At 44.7% G+C, this 21151-nt stretch overlaps 1 protein-coding gene across 1 annotated transcript in view; it reads left to right on the top strand.

Annotated features, from left to right (window-relative positions):
• The first annotated feature begins 15424 nt into the window (after window positions 1-15424).
• The window catches only part of LOC127237353 (WD repeat-containing protein 49), a 40571-nt gene continuing 34844 nt past the window's right edge, over window positions 15425-21151 (top strand). Inside the window, exons 1-2 of the mRNA XM_051205584.1 lie at window positions 15425-15634; window positions 18393-18498. Coding sequence (XP_051061541.1) covers window positions 15462-15634; window positions 18393-18498 — 279 coding nt within the window. The 5' untranslated portion in view covers window positions 15425-15461. The remainder of the gene's footprint in view (window positions 15635-18392; window positions 18499-21151) is intronic.

Raw genomic sequence — 21151 nt, 5'->3', positions numbered from 1 at the left:
TTCATTTGGGTGGTTGTGTGTGGGGAAGAATACATCCAGTCTTATGTTCATTCATCAAACACTGACTGAGTGTCTGCTATGGCCAGTATTTGCCTTTAGTGTTCATAATACCTCAGTGAACAAAACAAGAGATCTTGCCCCTTGTGCAATGACAATCCAGTGTGGGCAGAATAAAACAAATATAACAAGTTATATGGTATTTTGGAAGCCCATAAATGTAAAAATTAAAAAGGTAAAATGTCCCATACCCACATGTAGATGCATGGGTGCCCACGGCCAAGTGTGCAGTGTTTGGTGAGGTAGCTGGGATTCACAGACTCAGAGGATGGGGAGGGATGGAAGAGAGGATGGAGGAGAGAGAAGGACAAGGGAGGGTACCTAGGGGAAGGATTGGGGTTGTTGCTGAGATGGGTGCCAGCCATGGGCCCTCACATGGGACATATCTGGAAAGCTCGAGAAAGGGCTGTATTAGCATCAGTGACCTGCAAGTGTGGGGACACGAGATCTGAGCTCTAAGGGAGATCCAGGAGGCCAAGATGGATCTGTCCTGGGTCTGTCATTGTGTACAACATGTTGTGACTTCTGTACTCGTAGATCTCTGCCATGGTGACGTCCAAGAGCAGATGAGATGGCGAGAGGTGACGGTGTCTCTCTTCTGGCTAAAATCTTTCATGACTGTTTCATGTGACCCACAAAACACACTGGGATGGAGTCCCTGTTTGATTTCCCCTGTGCTTTTCTTGATGCTGTCTGCATACCCCAGTGACCCCCATGGTCTGAAGCGGGTGGACTTCTGACAAGCATCCTCTTCTGTCATGTCCCTTTGTGTCTGTCTTGGTGGCTTCCTCTGCCTGCTTATAGTCCCTCCATGGAGCATCTTTTCTTAAGGAGGCCTTTCTCTCCTCTCCACATCATAATCCCAAACAAAGTTTGGATAAGTATGCTACTGACTGGCACTACAGCCCTGCACTAGAATGTCTTATTCACAGCCTCTCTGTCACTAGACTGGAACCGGCATAGGAATTAGAAGTTTTATTTATGAATCCTAGTGGGTGGGTGGGTGGATGGATGGATGCATGGATGCATGCATGCATGCATGGATGGATGGATGCATGTATGGACAGATGAAGAATGATGGAGAATGGATGGAGGGAGGCAGAGAGAATCAATGGTGAGTGGATCCACACCACCTCTCTCACCTGATCTTGAATTCAAAGCATTCTATTTTTAGTGTATAATTAGTCAAGTGCTTTTAAATGTTCCGATCTAACAGGATAACATTTACTTCTCTACTCCTGGGGGCTGGCTGGAGGAGTCTGTATGGGTACCTGTAAGCAGATGTACTCATCAGTTGCCCGTGGGGGGCTGTTTTTTTTTTTTTTTTCATCAAGTTAAAAGGAAGGAATTTTGGTAAATAGAGTCTTACTTGCCCATTGACCAAACATAACTTCAGAAATGCTTTCTTTTTTGGGCACACTTTCCAATTAACCATTTGCACTCTCGCTTTCAATTTTGTTGGACTCTCCTGTCCCTTATAACCTCTGTCCCACTCGTCATGCAAGTGAAAGTAGCTGATTTATGTCTGGCATTGTATTGGGGAGGATCCTCTCTGAACGTGAATACCTTCGCCTTGTGTGAACACCTCTAATTCATTTGGTTTTGTTTGTTTGTTTATTTGTTTTTTAATGCTGCCATGGTGAACATCTTTTTTTCTTACCTTGAGAGAAGTTGCAATATGCTGGCTGTTTATATTCTACTTGGAACAGATTGTTTAAAAATATTTTATTAATTCTTTGAGAATGTCACTTGAGGGTGTTCTCCATATGCCTGAAGGAGAGTTTATGCTATGCTGTGAGTGTACCTGCATTTATTACAATCTGTCATGTGAGATCAAGTATGAGATTTGCCACTTGTAGCCTTTTGGATTTGGGGGACATTTCTGCCTCTTTACGTTTAGACTATGGATGTTCAATCTGTAGTAATTTTTCTCTCTTATTAGGAATATCATAAAAATGTTTCCCTTGAACATCTTAATAACCCACATACATGGGTGTATTTCACCCTTTGACTACTTTTCAAGTATTAAATTTCCATGTTTCAGCAGACTGGAGAGTTATCTCTTGATAACTCCCAAGGCATTTAATCAAATGTACTTCAGAATAGGAGACCAAGGCCTGGGATCAGGCCTGTCCCCTCAAACTTGGGCTTTTAACCTCGGACCTGTGGCAAGGACATCACTTGAGGGTGTAAGAACTGTAGGTTCTCCTTGACCTGGCATCTCCATTCTGGGCACACTTACTGAAATATTATATTTGAATCACAGTTCTGAGTTTTATTGAACCATGAGACTACCATCAAGTGTAGGTAGTCAATCCATTTGCAACCATTGAAATCCACATTGCCCAAACTAGGATTCTGACTCTGCTATGTACTCACTTTGGCAAATTCTTTATCTTTTGTACCTCTATTTCCTCCTCTTTCAAAGAGAAGAATAGCAATACTCTAGTAGAGAGTTCTTTTTTTTTTTTTTTAATTACTTGCTCACTACAGAAACCCAAAAAAGGCTCTAAAAGGAGCACCTTTGCCTTCAAGTTGTACAATCATCTCATTTTTAAAAATTTAAAGGGAGTAGCCATATTATCTGTGGCAGTTACACTCTGGCTTTCCTTCCTCCCTTCCCCTGGACTCTAGAAAAGGCAGAGCTCAAGGGGTGTGGTGCATTCAGAGAGATCCCTACTGACAGTTCTGAGGTCACAGAGAATGGATGAGGATGAGGAGGGCAGGAGGATCACAGAAGACAAGGCTCCTGGCTGAGGACGGGGTGAAAGATGGCAGGCTGCTCCTATTCTGTCTGAGATTCTTATGTTCTTCTTCTTAGAACATGGAAGAAGATGCCTAAAGTTGAAGACATGCCAAGCATCTCCATTCGCAGCGCTGCAGCCTCTCCAAACACAGAGTATATCCGCTGGAAAGTGCACGGAGACTGTGTCACTCAGGTAAAAATAAACATGCAGGCTGTCATCTCTGTGCTCAGGGACACCACCGGAGCCATCAGGTAAGATGGCTCTATCCTGCTTAGTAAGCCACCTCTGCTACCAAGGTGACTTTGCAAACCTAAATGGAAACAAATAAATGTCACACAAAATTCATAGACAGCCATAGAATGATAACTAGCTGGTTTTGTGAAATGGACCGCATGGTGGGATTGGTTCTTGCTCAGTGTCCTCGGGTCTGAAGATTGTAGATATCTTCCCCTTCCTCTTCAGGGCTGAAAGCAACTCAACTCACATGATCATAAGGACTTAGGATAATAGTGGAGTTATGTGTGCAGAATTGAATTTCTGAGCTTTCATCTGACCCCGAGAGAGAGCCTAGGCCCTTACTTCTCAGGTATTCATGTAGGAAAGCAAGCACTGTCTTTTATACTAAGAAAGTCCACAACTCAGTGCAGAGTGATGTGTGGGGACATCGGGGATCCTAGGGACAGACACAAGGTGTGCAATCCTACACCGTATCTGTTCTTACTGAACACACCAGGCTTAAGCCAGACCAAGGAGATTCTAACTAAGAAGCTTATGCAAGAAACAAATGCTAAGAAACATTACTGAGGGCTGGCAAGATGGCTCAGCTGGTAACAGGTTCCTGCTGCTAAACTTGGGGACCTGGGTTCCACGCCTACGGCACAAAATGGAATGAGAGAACTGACTCCCATAAACTGTCCTCTGACTTTCACATGTATGTCATGTTGTGCACACACACACACACACACACACACACACACACACACACTCAAATAAATAAATAAATGTAATACAATTTTTTTGAAGAAATAGTATTGAGTATAAAAAATAAATTCAGGAAACCACCAAACTTACTTTGTAAATAAAAAAGAAAATGAAAGGGAAAGAAAAGTTGGATTAAGATCATTTTTCTACAACATAAAGACCAACAAAACTTCAAACACAAATTAAAGAAACAAAATATCAATCTTGCAACAGACAGAACTTTTCGGTCACCCCACAAGATCCCTTCAGATGGCTCCCTCTCCTGCTTGGTCACTACTCTAGATTTTTGTCATTTAAGTTGTCACTGGTAGCCAATTTTATGTTAAAAAGCAAACAACATCAACAACAAAGAAGCATGTCAATCTATAAATGTGTCCTTCTTGCCTGGTTTCTTCAGTTAGTGTAACTTTTTATAGAGTGTGACACTTTGGGTTCCTTGCTACTAGATATCTACTGTGTGGCAATGCTAATCCCAAAGAGTAGAGGAGAAAGACCACCTACCCAAATCATCATAGCCAAATTAATTAAAGCAAGCCTTTTCACTCATGTACACCGGTTGTCTCTCCCTAGGGGTTCAAGAGATCAACATTGGGAGTGAGAAAGGCAAGGTTTTTATGGCTCAAGGGTAGGGATTTCCAAATGGATTTGGTGAGCAAAATAGATGGGGTTACAGGAGCAAAACATAAGCATAACATAACAGAGCATAACAAATTAGTTATAACCACCTCCTGAAACAAAGACATGCCTTTGAGGTGGTCAGAGCAAGGTAGTCATAAAGACCTTTTGAAACAAAGGTAGGGTTGTAAGATGGTTATAACAACTCTTTGAGATTAAAGGCATGGTTTCTGTTTCCTGGAACAGGTATCGCAGAACCATTTGTAGTTAAGGTTACAGGTGGGACATAGCCCAATCCTTGGGAAACAGGTTTAATCATAAACAGAGATTTAATCATAAAATGAGCCTAGTTTGTCATTCTTATAAGATGATTCTTAAGCCTAAGATAGAGGAGGCAGGCTGGTCTTCAACAGCCCAAGATGACTGTTCCTCTTCAACACTTTGAGGCCCTGAAGGTTGACAGAACAATTCTCATATACAGATCCAGGGCAGTAGAAGAGATGATCTGCAGAGGGCTGGGTAAGGTAGGAAGGATCCATACCAAAATGAGGCATCAAAGCATTGGAGTTTATGCTTTGCTGCTGAAGACCTGGACCAGAAGGAACTAACTACAGTAAGAGTTCTCTGGGTCCTGCTGTCCTGCTGTTCTACCCAGGGGTGGAGGTGTTGCTGATCTTGTCTCTGAGAATACTAACTGTAATGAGTGGGTGCAGGCAGCTCCTGGCCCTTGCTGTTCTCTGTAGATGGTATTATGACCACATTGGCTGGTTACCCAGGGCTCCATCCTCCATTCTCTCTGCATTGAAAATTTGTTTTCTTCCTTCTGTCCCTTTGGATCTCTGGCCTCTGGGATCCATGGGGATCAGAAACGAAGGTTGCCTTTCTAACAGCCACTTCTGAGCTTAGCCTCCTGCCTACAAAGACCAAATGATAAGAAAGCCTATGGATCTTATAGATCACAATGGCTCTTCTCACAGAACTGTGGCTTGATCCAATTTGGAGCCTAGAGCTTCTTTTGGGAAGAGAGTGGCCTGAGACAAGAACCTGGACTGGTTCCTTTCATCTGGGACTGGCTCCCTCCCTCCAATCAGAGTCCTGCCCCAAACCCTTTAATGTCCAATCCCCCTGTTCAAGGGCCAGCTTAGTCTTCATAAATTGGAAAAGTAAACAAGCCGAAAAACTCTCGTTCAGAGTCTCTTCTGATAAAGAGTTGATTTCCAGGGAGGATAACTGTTTTCTCTGCAGACCTTGCCCAGCTTTCAGCTTTTCTCAGAATGAGCTAAACGAGACAGTAGAAGCTGTCGCCTCTGCCAGCCAGAGAATGCCCAAGGAGTTTTTGTTTTGGCATTAGCTTCTAACCCTGTGAAGGGAAGAAAGAACTGAGTATTCTTCCAACTCACCTACATGTCTGCCCACAAAAATGGGTGTTTTAAAAGCCATTCCAATTCCTGGATCTGTGGATTCCTTCTCCCTCCTGAGATCTGTGGGGAAAATTCTGTGAAAACATTGTTATTTGACCTTGTGGGTGATCTCTCTAACAATTACTTTTTTCTAATTTTTTTTTCTAGCTGAACTACTATGACTCTATGAAAGCTGTCATTTCCAGCTCCAATCATGAGCCCACGGCTTTAGTAATAGGTATGGTGCCTACTGCTTTTGGGTGGGGTCTCCCACATTTAGGGCTTCTACACTGGGACAGACTTTCTATACCCTGAGGTGTCTGTTTCCCTCCCTTCTTTTTTATATAATCCAGCCTTCTTGGTTCTCTTGGTCTCTTGGCTCCTGGTTCTTCTCTCTCCTTTCATCCTCTTTCTCTCTCCTCTTATGGCCCAGTCCAGTCTGGACCCTTCCTGCAATAAACCTCAGCGTACTTTGGAGTGGCCATGTCCTTATTTTTAGAGGACATTAGAGGGTGTATTTCGTCCCTGGCACCATCCTTCCCTTCTTTTGCTTCTTTAACACCAGAACACCAGGAGGTGAACCTTTTCAATCCATGTTTACCACACACTGTTTCCACACAGCCCAGGAGCAATGCAGCCCTAGAACCCCTGTCCTTAAGGGCCTAGTGTGAACTCACCATGCAACCCATTTGCAATGCACAAACTACTTAGGACCTTTGTAGCAACTCAGATTGGCTACCCACATGATGTCAGCTTAGGTAGACCCGAGCATTCTGAGACTGTGGGGAAGTGGACAAGCGGACATCCCCCCACTTCCCCACTTTTATTCTCAAAAAGCTAGTTCCACTTGCCAGGGTGCATCCTGGAAAATCAATGCGACTTGCAGTGGGATCTCCGCCTCTTGTGAGCACAGTCTCGCTGCTTTCTTGATAGAAACCATGGGATGCCTCTTCCAGCTCCCTGATTCACAGCCTGGGGGCTCATATCCTCTCAAGGAAGTTTCTCTTTTATAGATTTCTGATCCACTGACATTGAAATCCTCAGAGTGTTAGAAAGAAATGTTCAGTGGCTGAATTTCTTGGGATCTCTCATTGGTTTTTCTTGGAACTAGAAAAGCTTGTTTTCTAGAATGCTAGTGGGTCTGAATTCTAAGAAGCCCAGACTTAACCTCTGCAGGCAGCTCAGAATGCAGTGTTCATCTGGGAAGATCAAAGGCAATTGTTCCAGAACAAGGATCAGTGAGTCCTAGCCGACACTCTGCTACAAGAACAGCTGTGATGTTGGGCTTCGGTTTTCTTCAGTTAAATTAAATGGTGTGGTTGAGATTTCATCTGAATGTCTCCCAAAGGTTCCTGTGTTGGAGACATGGTCAGCAAAGTGGTAGCAGCAGAAGATGGTAGATGCTTTGAAGCAGGGGCTTAATGGAGGATTATGGAGTCATTAGGAACGTCATATTTGGAAGGGATTAATGTAGTTCTTCTGAGGTCTTGGATAGTTCCAGAGTATGGTGTGTGTGTGAGAGAGAAGGGGGGAGGGCGGAGAGAAAGGGAAAGAGAGAGAGAGAGAGAAAGGGAGAGAGAGAAAGGGAGAAAGGATATCCTTTCCTGCTCTGGCTCTGTATTTGTTATCCATGTTCCTACCTCTCTACCCACCCGCCAACCCCCCCCTCTCTCTCTCTCACACACACACACACACACACACACACACACACACACACACACACACACGCTTCTACCACCAGGGCATCCCTCATTAGAGTGTACCTGCCTTAGCTAGATTTCTATTGCTGTAATGATACACCATGATCAAAAGCAAATTTGGGACAAAAAGTTTATTTTTACCTTACAGTTTAGAGTCCATCACAAAAGGACATGTGATAGGCCAGGGACTCAAACAGGAACCTAGAGACAGCACATGACACAGAACCAAGGAGGAGACTTACTTACCAGCTTGTTCTTCAGGTTCATTTTCGGTGTGGTGATTTGAAGAAAATGATCCCCAAAGGGAGTGGCACTATTAGGAGGTGTGGCCATGTGCCCTGTCATGATGATAATGGACTGAACCTCTGACATTGTAATCAAGCCACTTCAATTAAATGTTTTGTTGTTTCTTCTTTTCTTTTTTAAGTAAGAGTTGCTGTGGCTGTGGTGTCCCTTCACAGCAATTAAAAACCCAAATTAAGACATTCAGCTACCTTTCTTATACAACCCAGGGTCTTGCCAGACGATGGCACTGCCCAGGGATTACTGGGCCGTCCACATCAATGGTTAATCAAGAAAATGCCTCACAGTCTTTAGCCTACAAGCTTATCTGATGGAGGTTTCATCTGAGGTTCCCTCTGCCCACATGACTCTAGCTTGTGTCAAGTTGAAATAGAAAAAAGAAAAACAGTACAGCACCCAAGGGAGCTCTCACCAGAGCCTGAATGGATGGGCTGCCTGATCCTAGACAGTAAGCCTCCAAAACTGTGATGTAAATAAACCTCTTTTGGTCCAGCTAGGCATGGGACTAAGCCGCAGTAATCCTGGTGTCCAAGATGCAGAGGCAAAAGGATCACAAACTCAGGATCAGCTGGGGCTTCGTAATAAGACCCTGTCGATAAGCAAACAGGTCTTTTTTCTTTCTAAGCATTGGGTTTCAGGCATTTTGTCTTAGAAATGTAACTCAGACTAACATATTAAGTTAGATGCTCCCTAAAGAGCTTACCAGCTCAGAGCCCAAGTCCTCATTCTGCTGTAAATATCCTGACCTCTGTCTTTTTCTGTCACAGAGGGGGAGGTCATAAAAACCATTCACAGCTCTAAACTGCTGTGACTTTTACCAACTAAATCTCTCTGGAGAGCTAAATGTCTTTAGGAGGGAAGGGTTAGCTCAGATCAGCATCACTCTAGTGGTTTTTGTTGGTGTTTATAGTGTGATGAGCATGACAATGGATGAAGAAACTCTTAAAGAGCCTGTAAAATTAAGCTTCAGGGAGAGTTGCCACACTTGTTGCCACACTTGTTGCCACACTTGGGAGATTGAATGTCATTGGCCCCCATAAGCTCATAGGGAGTGATGCTATTCAGAGGTGTGGCTTTGTTGGAAGAAATATGCCACCGTGGGGGTAGACTCTGAGGTCTCATACATGCTCAAGCCATACCCAGAGTCTCAGTTCACTTCCTGTTGCCTTCAGATCCAGATATAGAATTCCCAGTTTCTTCTCCAGTACCATGTCTGCCTGTACCCTGCCATGCTCCCCACCATGATGAAAATGAATTGAACTTCTGAAACTGTAAGCCACTCAATTACATGTTTTCCTTTATTAGAGCTGCTGTGGTTATGGTGTCTCTTCACAGCAATAGAAACCCTAACTGAGATACTTGTCCTTTCCAATTGTCTCTTCCCATTGTCCTTCAACCTGGCCTTGATCCCCACATTATGCCAGAGTGTCACCAATGTCCTTCATGTTTCTAAGTCTATGAACTAGTAGCTATCTCATTTTCCCCGTTTGCATTTCAGACACTTGACCACTCTGATCTTCTTCCTGCCCATCTCTCTCTTACCTTTAAAATTCCAACCTGTTCTGCTTCTCTTTCCATTCCATGCGCTAATCTTTCTCTGTCTCTCTTGTTTCTTCCTTCATACCTCCTTGACAAAATGTTGGAGGCTCCAGAGTTCAGTCTTTGGTCATTCCCTTTCCATTTCTTCACCTTTCCCTTGATGATCCCCTCAGCCCCATTAGCACACAGTCTACATGTGAACTCATTCATAGCTCTAGCCCAAGCCCGTCTGGTATTTCTAACTTCCCAGGCTCTACAATGGTCATATCAATCCAGATAGATAATGTACACCATCATTAACTCCAAAGCTGAGTCAGAACGTCTCCCTCACCCCATCCCACCATCTTTCCCACCTCAGCTAGGGCTGAGTCCAACTTTTGAGATGCTCATGTCAAAGACATAGTTAGTCAACCTTGAGTCTTCCCTCTTGCACCCAACATCTGATCTGTTGGCTCTACATACACAAGGGATGTGCTTGCCTTCTACCTGGGTCATCTCTTGCACTAAGGATTACTGTCTTTGCTTCTCTGAATCACTTCAAGAGCCTCATAGTTAACACTCCCTGCTTCTAACTTGTACCCCAGCACCATACAGTTCTACCCACCACATGCCAGTCAGAGAGTTTCAGAAGTTCAGACCATTATCATCATGGAGCATGGAAACTGGGAGTATGGTGGCATGCTAGAAGACATGGTACTGGCTATATCTTGACCAGAGGGCAACAGGAAGTGCACTCAGACACTGGGTGCTATCTTGGACATAAAAAACGTCAAAATCCACCCCCCACAGTGACACACTTCCTCCAACAAGGCCACATGCACTTCAATAAAGCCACATCTCCTAATGGTGCCACTCCTTGTGAGCTTATGGGGGCCAATTACATTCAAACTACCTTATTTGCTTTGGTCTTCCTGTAGGTGGGATTTTTCTGTGTTTCAGCAGCTGCTTCCAAATAACCAACATGGAGACTTAAATATTGCATATGAATGCTCAACTGATAGCTCAGGCTTGTTACTAGCTAACTAACTTTTGGCATTTAAATTAATCCATATTTCTTATCTATGCTTTGCCAAGTGGCTTGACAACTTTTATCAGTACAGCATGCCCATCTTGCTTCTCCCTGCGTCTCTCGGTGACTTCCCTGACTCTACCCATCTTCATTCCAGCATCCTTAGTTTGATCGCCCTACCTATACTTCCTGCCTGGCTACCAGCCAATCAGCGCTATATTAAACCAATTCCAATGGCATATCTTTACAGTGTACGAGAGGATTATTCCACAGCATCTTCTCTTGTTTGAATTCACAGTTCTACCCTTTTTCTGATATGCTGTCTGTGTTCTGTATAGTCAATCTCCCCTTGGTGCCAGGATTTCTCAACTGTTTTGTTCATCATTAGCACCCAAGGTCTTAGGACAGTATCTAGCGTCTAACAGAGAGGTGCTCGGCAAATATTTGTCAAGTGAGTACATTTGTGAAGCCAGAATTCAAAACCACACCTCTCATTTAACTCTGACGTGTCACACATCAGGGCAACCAGAAGACTGAGGTAACAATCCTGTCAAATGCTTATCTCATATGTCATTGTCCTTATAGCACCCCACCTCCCCAAACTCCAGGGTAGTCATATAGTTCACAGTGCCTGCTAATTGCCACTCTGTGTGTGTGTGTGTGTGTGTGTGTGTGTGTGTGTGTGTATGTGTGTGTGTGTTACCATGCTCATGCCTGGTAACAGCCTTCACCCCTCAGTAGCAGCCAGATAGTCACAGCCTCATCAGAGAGGAAATTCTTCCATTCCTAAGATTCCCTGCCACCCTTTTAGGCAAAAAGACCTTTGACAGAGCTGGAAAGCCCTTCCTTTAAATACTCAGAGGCTTTGAAGCTGGTCTTCTGGTCAGCTAACGTATTCCCAGGTAGAAGCACCTTATAAAAGGGGAACGCTGTAACTGAGGAAAGCGCTTGCCTGTGGAGCACCACAATCGTTGTCAAGCTGTTTGAAGCACCATCCATATTGCTCTTTATCTAAGACAGGAACGCCTAACCTCATTTTTTGTTGTGAATGAATATGCAAAAGGAAGTGCATCTTGGTTAAAGTCACAGGGAACACAGGGCTGGATGCTTGAGGACTGCCTTGTCTCCTACAAACAGAACCTGGGCTCCAATTTGTGACACTCCCCCCAGATTCATGGGGCACCTGCTGTGGTAAGGAGAGTAGTGAAGAGTAAAGGGTAAAACACTGGGCAGAATAAGTCAGACAAGCCTCAAAATGCAGCTTGAGTCAGAAGAGGCAAGGGCTGAACTAGGAGTACCCTCACCTGGCTGCTGACTCCAAGGAGTACCGTGAACCTGTGGCTGTGGAAACTGCATCTGGGTAAGCCGGATGCTAAGATCGAAGTGGAAGATCCATCTCAGTTCATCCAGCACCCTCATCCCTGAAGACTTGCCTGCTAGTTAATGTGCTGGGGATCTGAACCAGCACTGAATCTTGCTCTCAGTTTCCATGGTGACCACTTAAACTTTTCATCATCCTTTCTTCAGACTTTGGAGAAGAGCTATGCTCTCTGGTTTCCATGGCAACCATTTAAACGGGTATCCTTGCCTGGCTCTATGGGAAGAGAGTCGCTAGAGTTCATGCAAATGAACTTGGATTACTCTCTTTTTTACTTGGAAAATAAAATAAATTTCAAATAAAGTGACACACCTGCTCAGAAGTTTCAGAACTCTGCTCATAACAAGGAGGACGAGCAATTGTGGCAAGCTGCTGTTTGAGGCAGGTGCACCATGTCTCTTTGACACTTTAAGTGCTCACCGAGATCCTCTGGTTGAGTCTGCAGTCTGTTTGTTTGTTTTTTGGTTCTCCAAGACAGGTTTCTCTGTGGCTTTGGAGCCTGTCCTGGAACTCACTCTGTAGATCAGGCTGGCCTCTAACTCACAGAGATCCGCCTGCCTCTGCCTTCTGAGTGCTGGGACTAAAGGCATATGCCACCAACACCCAGCAGTTCTGCCATCTTATAAAGGCAGGATGGAGGGCCAGTAGCCAACTTCTCTACCCAATGCAAGCTTGAGCCATTGTGGAGAGACAAACAGGATTTCCATCTGTCAATATCTTTTCTGTCAATATATTCACCAAAGGTGACCCCAGACTGAGATGACAGCTGTGAAAATATGGAGATGATACACAAGTAGCCTGGCACTACTCCGAGTTCTCCAGCAGGACTTGTGGAGTGCATGGCTGGCGTTCCCAACTTTAGGGCTTTGGGCCAGGCAAAATGAAAGAGCTCCAGAGAAATGAAGGGGGCAATGAGGATGGCCTCTCTATATACTTAGACGCATCTCTGAACTCTGCTGCGATGTTTCCCCAAACTAGAGGTGCCAAGAGGCTGACTACAGAATAGTGGCAATATTGAAAACTACAGGTTTCTGCCAAAGAGACTTCCCATTTCTCCTGAGGAATCAGAAAGCCCATGGCAGAGTCCTACTTGACATGGTCTGCTGAGAAGAGCAGCACATGCCCTTGAAGATGGAGCCTGCATTAGACTGCATGGAACTTTCCAGAATGGCATGTTTTTCTTCCTGGTTCTTGGGAAAGTGTTGACCTTGTAACTTGTAGTGACAGACACAACACTCAGACAACCCTAACCCCAACCCAGTCACAAGCAATGAGTGGGGAGATGAACATTATTCCTCAACTTTCTTTCTCCAGAGTTCTTCTAAGTCACTTGGAACACAACGGAGGCGAGTGTCCAAGGGAAACCAAGAGACAGGGAGCAGGAAGGCCCCTCTGAGTGTGTTGAGGACCCCTCTTTATTCATCCTCCGGCCAGATCCAGATTGAAAACCCGCAGGAGGACATTGATGCCACCATTTTGATCCTCTTATAGAAGAGATTCATAAATCAACCATTCAGCTGAACATATCTATCCAAATCAGTGGAGGAAATGATTGCCTGGTTGCTTGATAAGCCCATGGGCACTCTGTGTACTTCAGTGTAGCTTCAGACAGTCCTGGGCTCAGGTCTTCCTTCTGCGATCTTCTTTGTAATTTTTAATTAGTTTTTATGTATATGGGTGTTTTGTCCACCTATTGTATGTTCACCATGTTCATGCCATGTCCTGTGGAGGCCATAGAGAGCATCAGATTCCTGGAACTGGAGTTACAGATTGTTAAGAGCAGTTTTTCTCACTATGCCAGCCCCAAATAACAAACAGAGACATTATATTAGATATAGAGACAGAATCCACACTGTCTTTAAAAAATCCCATCACGTCTCCTGTTGTGACCCCCCCCCCAAAAAAAAGCTCCAAAAAAAAGCTTGATGCCTCTGGACCCAGCCCTCCAGTGGCACTGGGGACACCCGAGCCTGAAATTGAACTCCCCAGCGATCCTCCGCCTAATGAAGAATGTCTGCAGATTCTGGAGAGTGCTGAGAAAGGTGTGAAGTTCCTTAGCGATGTAGAGATCATCCAGTTGGTCAATGCCAAGCACATCCAGACCTACAAATTGGAAACGCTAATAAAAACTCATGAACGTGATGTATCTATTCGCCAACAGCTCCTCTCCACAAAGCTTCCAGAGCCTTCTTCTCTGCAGTACCTGTTTTACAGAGATTTATAATTACTTTCTGGTGATGGGAGCTTGCTGTGAGAATGTGATTGGATATATGCCCATCCCTGTCAGAGTGGCAGGGCCTCTGTGCCTGGATGGGAAGGAGTACCAGGTTCCAGTGGCAACAACGGAAGGCTGTCTGGTGGCCAGTACCAACAGAGGCTGTAGGGCAATGGGTCTTGGTGGAGGTGCTAGCAGCAGGGTCCTTGCAACAGATGATTGTGAACCACTGTCTCAGTCAGGGTTTCTATTGCTGTGAGGAGACACCATGACCACACCAACTCTTATAAAAGACAACACTTATTTGAGGTGGCAGCTTACAGTTTTGGAGGTTTAGTCCATTATCATCATGGTGGGAACAGGCAGACATGGTGCTGGAGAAGGAGATGAGATGCTATATTTTGATATGCAGGCAACAGGAAGTGAACTGAGTGTCAAGGCTCGCCCCTACAGTGACACACTTCCTCTACCAAGGCCACACCTTCTTCAACAAGGCCACACCTCCTAATAGTACCACACCTTTAGGGGGCCATTTTCTTTCAAATACATTCCATTCCCTGGCCGCCAAAGGCTTGTAGCCATATCATAATGCAAAAATGCATTCATTCCAACTTCCCCATGGTCTATCACAGTCTCAAACATATTTAAAAGTCTAAAGTTGAAAGTCTCTTCTGAGACCCATGCAATGTCTTAACTGCAGTCCCCTGTAAATTAAAATCAAAGGGCAGATCACATACTCCCATCATAAGGGAACATAGTGAGGAAATACTGGACCAAAGCAATACCAAAATCCAGCTGGGCCAACTACAAACTCTGCATCTCCTTGCCTGATGCTAAAACTCTCTTCAGATCTCCAATACCTTTTAGCTTTGTTGAGTACACCACACTTCTTCTCTTGAGCTGGTTCTACTCCCTGTTAGCAGCTCTCCTTGGTAGATATCCCATCACTTAGTCATCTCCAACAATGGGATCTCTAAGGCAATGTGGGTGCTGGGAATCACATCCGGTCCTTTGGAAGAGCAGCTGGTGCTGTTATGCGCTGAGCCATCGCTCCAGGAGAGTTACATGTTTTCTGGATGACAAGTATCCTAAGTTTTCCAAGGAAGGTTTCTCACTAAAGATGGGGATAGATGTGCTTGCATCCACTGAGGTTCTGAAAGACTCACATAAAAGTGTTGCCAGCAAGGCTGGACCACTGGGCGATGAAAGCCTAAAACGCAAATGACCTTCACACTACCTCTGCCCTCCAAGGTGTTTCATGTCCCTTTTTAGAAAAGTGAGAAGAGTCTTTTTTTACTCACATCAGTTTTATTTTCTGGCTGTCTGGAATTTACCCCTGGGGAGGAAAGAAAATACCCACATCGTTTCTAAGAACAAGTCTGGGGCTGTCAAAAAATTAAGTGATTGCTTTAAGAGACTGTCTTGTTTTCCTGGGAATATTTTTAGGGTTCACTATGGGAGCAACAGATGTCAAGGAGAAGCCAAAAGAAATAAGGAATGTTGGGAAGATTGTCAAGATGGGGAAAAGCTCAGCATCGCTTGCCCTGCCCCAAAGGCGAGCAGAATGTGGTCACACCGTGTTCTGCATCCATAAAGGAGTCAAGACATTCTCTTTCTGTAGGAGAAAAAACCTGTTGGTGACAGGTGGGGTGGATCGAATCATCAGGTTCTGGAATCCTTATCTGCCAGGGTAAGTAGTCTTTCTCCTACCTACCAAGAGCACGGTTGATAAAGTGAAAGAGAACGTGACTGGGATTCCCTACGGGAATCATTGAAAAGTCTGTCCACAAGTAATCTCTCTCACCCAGAGCCTGGAACATTTCTGTTTCTAACCTCTAAAATTTCACTATGGGGGCTGCTGGAGAGATGGCTCAGTTGTTAAGAGCAAGGATCCGAGTTCTATTTCCAGCACCCACATCATTGCTCAAAATCATCTATAACTCTGGTCCCACAGGATCTGACTCCCTCTTCTGGCCTTCACATGCATGGTGCACAAATACACAAACAGCAAAGCATCCATACGCAGAAAACATTTAAAGCTTTTTCACTGTAACTGATGTGGAATGTAAATCCCAGCAGAGCGAGGTGTAATGCCAGCACTTAGAGAGGTGAAGCATGACTTCAAGGTTAAGGCCAGCCTGGGCTACACAGAGAGACCAGGTCATCACTAACAAAACAAAACAAATGTAAAGACTTTACAATGGCACAGACTATGGGATGTCATTCACCGGGATCTCAGAGTGACTTCCTCTTGTCTGATGGCATCCTTGCCTTTAAGGGGACCATGATCAGCTGCAGAATGACTGGAGGATTTTGTACACAGTGAGTGTGTGCCACATGTGGCCTCAGAGAAGTGGCCCCAGCATTCTCCTGAGGACATGGGGTTTAGCCCCATCAGAACTAATGACTCTACCATGCCTGCATTTTAACAGAATTATCGTAAGAGAACAGACACGAGAAAGCCATGACTGGTCTGTAAAGGCTGGGACTGGGGCCCTGGGGAACGCAACAAAAAGCCACTGAAGGTTCATGGCTACCACCCCCTCAGTGGGACACTGTCATATGCTTTGGGCCAGGCCAGCACTTCACACAGTAGGTGAGATCAATACCACCAGAACACTTGAGGGTTTCATTCACTTCATTCTTTTCAAATGCGAGTGCTGTGCACTCATGTTTATGCATGTTGGTACATGTTGGCATGTCTATGAGAGAGAGAGAGAGAGAGAGAGAGAGAGAGAGAGAGAGAGAGGGGTCACCTGAGGGTGCCAATGAGAGTTGTGCTGATTGCGTTTTGTTTTGTTTTTTGAGGCAGGGTTTCTCTGTATTGTTTTGGAGCCTGTCCTGGAACTAGCTCTGTAGACAAGGCTGGCCTGAAACTCACAGAGATCCACCTCCCTCTGCCTCCTTAGTGCTGGGACTAAAGGCATGCACCACCAATGCCTGGCTTGCTGATTGAGATTTTTATCAACCTGACATAAACTAGAGTCACCTGGAGAAAGGAACCTCAATCGAGAAAATGCCTCCATCAGGGATAGGGTGTGTGACCTGGGAGTTGTAAGCTTGAATAAACCCTTTCCTCCCCAAGTCACTTTTAGTTGTCATGTTTATCACAGGATCCGAAAGCAAAGACAGGGGCCTTCTTCTGCCACACTCTACCTCATTCATTACAGCAAGGTCTCTCAGCTGAACCCAGAGTTTGTTGTTAGCACTGGTCTAGCTAAGCAGCTGTGCCGGGACTCCCCTGTGCCCACCTTCTGAATGCAGGCTGCCGCTCCCACCCAACGTTTCCGTGGGTTCTGGGGATCTGAACTCCATTCCTCATGCCTGCTGCTTGCACTGAGCCCTCTCCCCAGTTCTACCCTCTTGATCATATTGAGACCTACTGTGTAGTGATTGATGTCTGTAATCCATCTGTCGTTTCTGGTCCTTGCATCAAGTCCCCTGATCAACGAAGGCCCTGGAGCCCAGAGAAGCAATGGCAAAGGCAGAGAGCCCCATAGGCAGGCCTGCCATTTCCCTGAGTGGTGCTGAAGATGGGAGAAGAGTGGGAAGTAGGGGGCCCACTTGATCTTCCAGTTGTGATGGGCATGAACCATGCAGCCTATGTCCAGGTTCCTGTCGGGGTCACTCTCTGTGGCGTCTGTGGGGACCCATGAGGTGACCCTGTGTCCATCCATGGCACAGGTGATAGCAGGACCATGAGGCACACTCTGGGTAAGCACACTAAATCTGATTGTGCCTCTATGGCTTCCCAGCCAGGAGGTTCTCCTGACCACCTTCAGCCGACTCAGTTTCCCAGTGTGTGATGGGGACAAGATTCTCACCCTCTAGGGCAATAACAAAAATTACAAAACAATAAAGAAAAAAAAAAGACTCAGAACAATGCAAGAGACATAAAGGCAGTTTTCTGCCTGCTTCTGTTGTGGTTAAAAGCAGGCATGTGCTCTCCCCCTTAGCCTCAGCCAGGCTTCTTTTCTCTCAGTCTCTTGACCCTCCCAGAGTACCTAGCCACGATGTCCCATGAGGGCACTTTAAACTCACTTTCTATCGCAAAGCCCAGATGTAAGCGCTGTTCACTCAGGCCTGTAGAAAGTGCCTCTGTGTCCCAGAATCCACGGCAGCCTCACCTTAGCCTCTTCCTTTTATGTGGTTACTGTTAACAGCTGGAGAAGCAGAGCCCCAGGCTTCCTGTCACCCCTAGTTCTGTTGCTTATTCTTTTGCCTCAGTCCTTTTATTACATGAAATATATACTTGTGTAATATCAGAGGGAAGCATAAGCCTCCTCCAGGCTGAATAGAACTGCTGGATCCAAGCCAAGCTGAGTTTTGCATTAAAAAGGAAGAAAGAAAGAAAGAAAGAAAGAAAGAAAGAAAGAGAAAGGAAAATAGTAATAGCAAATAGAATGGCTTTGTGTTACTTGTTCTTTTTTTTTTTTTTTTTTTTCTAGAAAACCAACAGGTATGCTGAGAGGCCACATGGCGCCTGTGATGTATGTACACATATCTTCTGAAGAAAGCAAAGTATTTTCCATGTCTGCTGATAACACTGTCAAGGTCTGTCTCTCCACTGTTTGGATGTATGCATCCTTTAGACAGATTCTACTCATAGTTTGTTTGTTTGTTTATGTAATATTTTATTTACTTTTGCAATATGTTCTCCCACTGTAGCCCAGAATGGCCCCACAAGCCTTAGCCTCCCAAGCAATTTGCCCATCCCCATCTTTGGCGATGTGAGGGGCTCAGCCTTGACAAAGGCTCATGTGGGGTTTAAATGGGGGCATTTTCTTTAGGAGGTATGTGTGTATATGTGTATGTGTGTGTGTCTACATAAGTGTCTGTGTTGGGGTGTGTGTGTATGTGTATGTATGCATATGTGTGTGTCTGAGTCTGTATACACAGGGACAGGCAGATGATCGCTAAGGCTCTCTCCATGCTGGTTCTTGGGGTGCTATGTAGCTGGGCCCCTGACTGCACACCATCCAGATAGTCCTTGTCCCAATCATTTCCCTATGAGTCTAGAAGATAGAGACATAGAGCTGGGAATTCTGCCCCTTGCTATCAGTGGCTAGCTCTTGTTTTGCAACACACTCTGGGCAATTGCCTTCCTGAAATGTCACCCATGAAACTCAAAATATGACATTTCTGACCTAGATGGGGCCAGTGGCACCATGGTTTGCCTTTGTTTGCCTTCATACACTGAACATCCCATCTACGTCTAACACTTGGTTATTCCGTGACCTCTGTGTGCTAGGATTTTTTGTTTTGTTTTTATTAAAAAAAGCAGTCTGACTGACTCCCCTCCTCCATCATTACTCTTGCTTTTTCAGAGGATACCATCAGGCTTCAATCCATTTGCCTGCTTTACTGGGCTGTCAGTGGCCACAGGGTAGGAATTTGGACAACATTAGTAGGAGGTTGGAGATCCTGTCCCAGAGAGAAAGAGAGAGATAGCTTCATGACCTTGAACTAGGCATTAGTTTTTAAGAAATGACACCAAAAGTTCAAGAAACAAAAGAAAACAAATCAGACTTTGTCAAAATTAGAAACATCTGTGCTTTATAATGTGAGGGCATCGTTAATACAAGAAATAGATAATTTATGTAATGGAGGGGATATTACAAACCATATGTCTGATAAAGAACTTGCATCAGGAATATAAAGAACTTTTAATGCTTAGTAATAAAAAATCCTGATAACCAACTGAAACACGGGCAACAGATTTGAGTAGGCATTTCTTTGAAAGTGGCCAATCATGGCATATGGCTCTCAACACCATAGTCATAGGGAAATGAAAACCAAAACCTCAGTAAGATACCTCTTCACACTCTCAAGGCTAAAATTAAAAAAAATAGTAGAGACTGATATGATATGCTGATAGAATGAGAAGAAATTGAAATATTGAAATCTCTATATACTGGCATAAAAGAAGAAATTTTTAAAAAGAAACCATCTTATCAATTCTTGAGTAGTAAATAGTTAACATATGGTCCAGAGCTCCTACCAACAGGGATATGCCCAAGAGAACTAAAGGCTTACATTCCTCAAAAATGTACTTGTTGATGCATATGATGGCATTATTAATCATAGTTAAAAGATAGCCGAAACTCAAATGTCCAGCAACTAGTAAATGGTACAAATAAAATGAAAGCAGTGTGTGGCAACAGAATGAATCCCTGATCTACATTATGACAGGGGTGAACCTTAGAGCCGTGGTGTCAAATGAAAGTCACAAAAAGCCACATATTGTCTTTGCTTCTTCCATTTGTATGAAACATCCAGAAGAAACCAGGCACTGGAGTGTGGACAGAACATGGAAAGGCTGGCAATGGGCATTGGGGTCCTAGAGGAGCTGATGGCATGCCTGGTAGTGGTCATGGCCATGTAACTCTATGGCCATGCTGAAGGCCCCCTGAGCTGAACATGTTCCAAGTGTGACTTTGGTGGTATGCGAGTTATATTTCCATAAGGACGTTTCTAAGGGTGTGAGGCCAGAGATGACTCAAGAGTGACACCAAGATTTGGGGTCTAAGCCAAAATCTAAGACAGCGTAAGTGGCAAGTGAGGGGCATTAAGACCAGAGTATGGCTTTGGACGTGTTGGATGGGGTCAACCTGAGCTTAGGGGGTGTGGCTGGGGCTAGTGGTACAAAACCAGGCCTTATTAACATTTATATAGAATCTTCACTCTGGGCTAGGTAAGATGACAAAAAGAGCAAGAGTGAGCAGAGGAAGGCAAAGTCCACTAAAGACTGTGTGCCAGGTCTGTGATGTGCTATCAGTTCTCTGGGTGGGGCCAAGATGGCTCCCCTACAGTGAGCATGGTCCACCCTGCAGTGAGCTCAAAAGTAGTTCTCCACAGCTAGGTGTGGAGAGTACAGCCAGCGTTATAGCTGAAGCCCAAACGCGAGCCATGCAGTCCTCTGAGCAAACTTGATTAAAAAGATGAGATTTATGAACTCCACTGTTTGATTTATTTTGAAAATCAAATTCATCCAAAGGCTTCACCGAAAGTCACCGTGTGGAGGACTCCAAGTTTTTAATGAGCTTTTTTTTCTTTTTTTCTTTCTCCCTTTGAATCTTGTGCCTCTCGGAAAATCATAATTTTGTATGTGGGGACATGTCTTCCGTCCTTTTTTCTTTCCCCATTGCCTCTCCATTTCCTTCCAATCTCAACTCGTGATTACAAGATTAGCATCTCGCCCAGGATG

The sequence above is a fragment of the Phodopus roborovskii genome, unplaced genomic scaffold (genome assembly GCF_943737965.1).
Source record: "Phodopus roborovskii unplaced genomic scaffold, PHOROB, whole genome shotgun sequence".
Taxonomy (NCBI): Eukaryota; Metazoa; Chordata; class Mammalia; order Rodentia; family Cricetidae; genus Phodopus; species Phodopus roborovskii.
The sequence above is the reverse complement of the archived record's forward strand: the minus strand, read 5'-3'. Positions and strand labels throughout refer to the sequence as shown.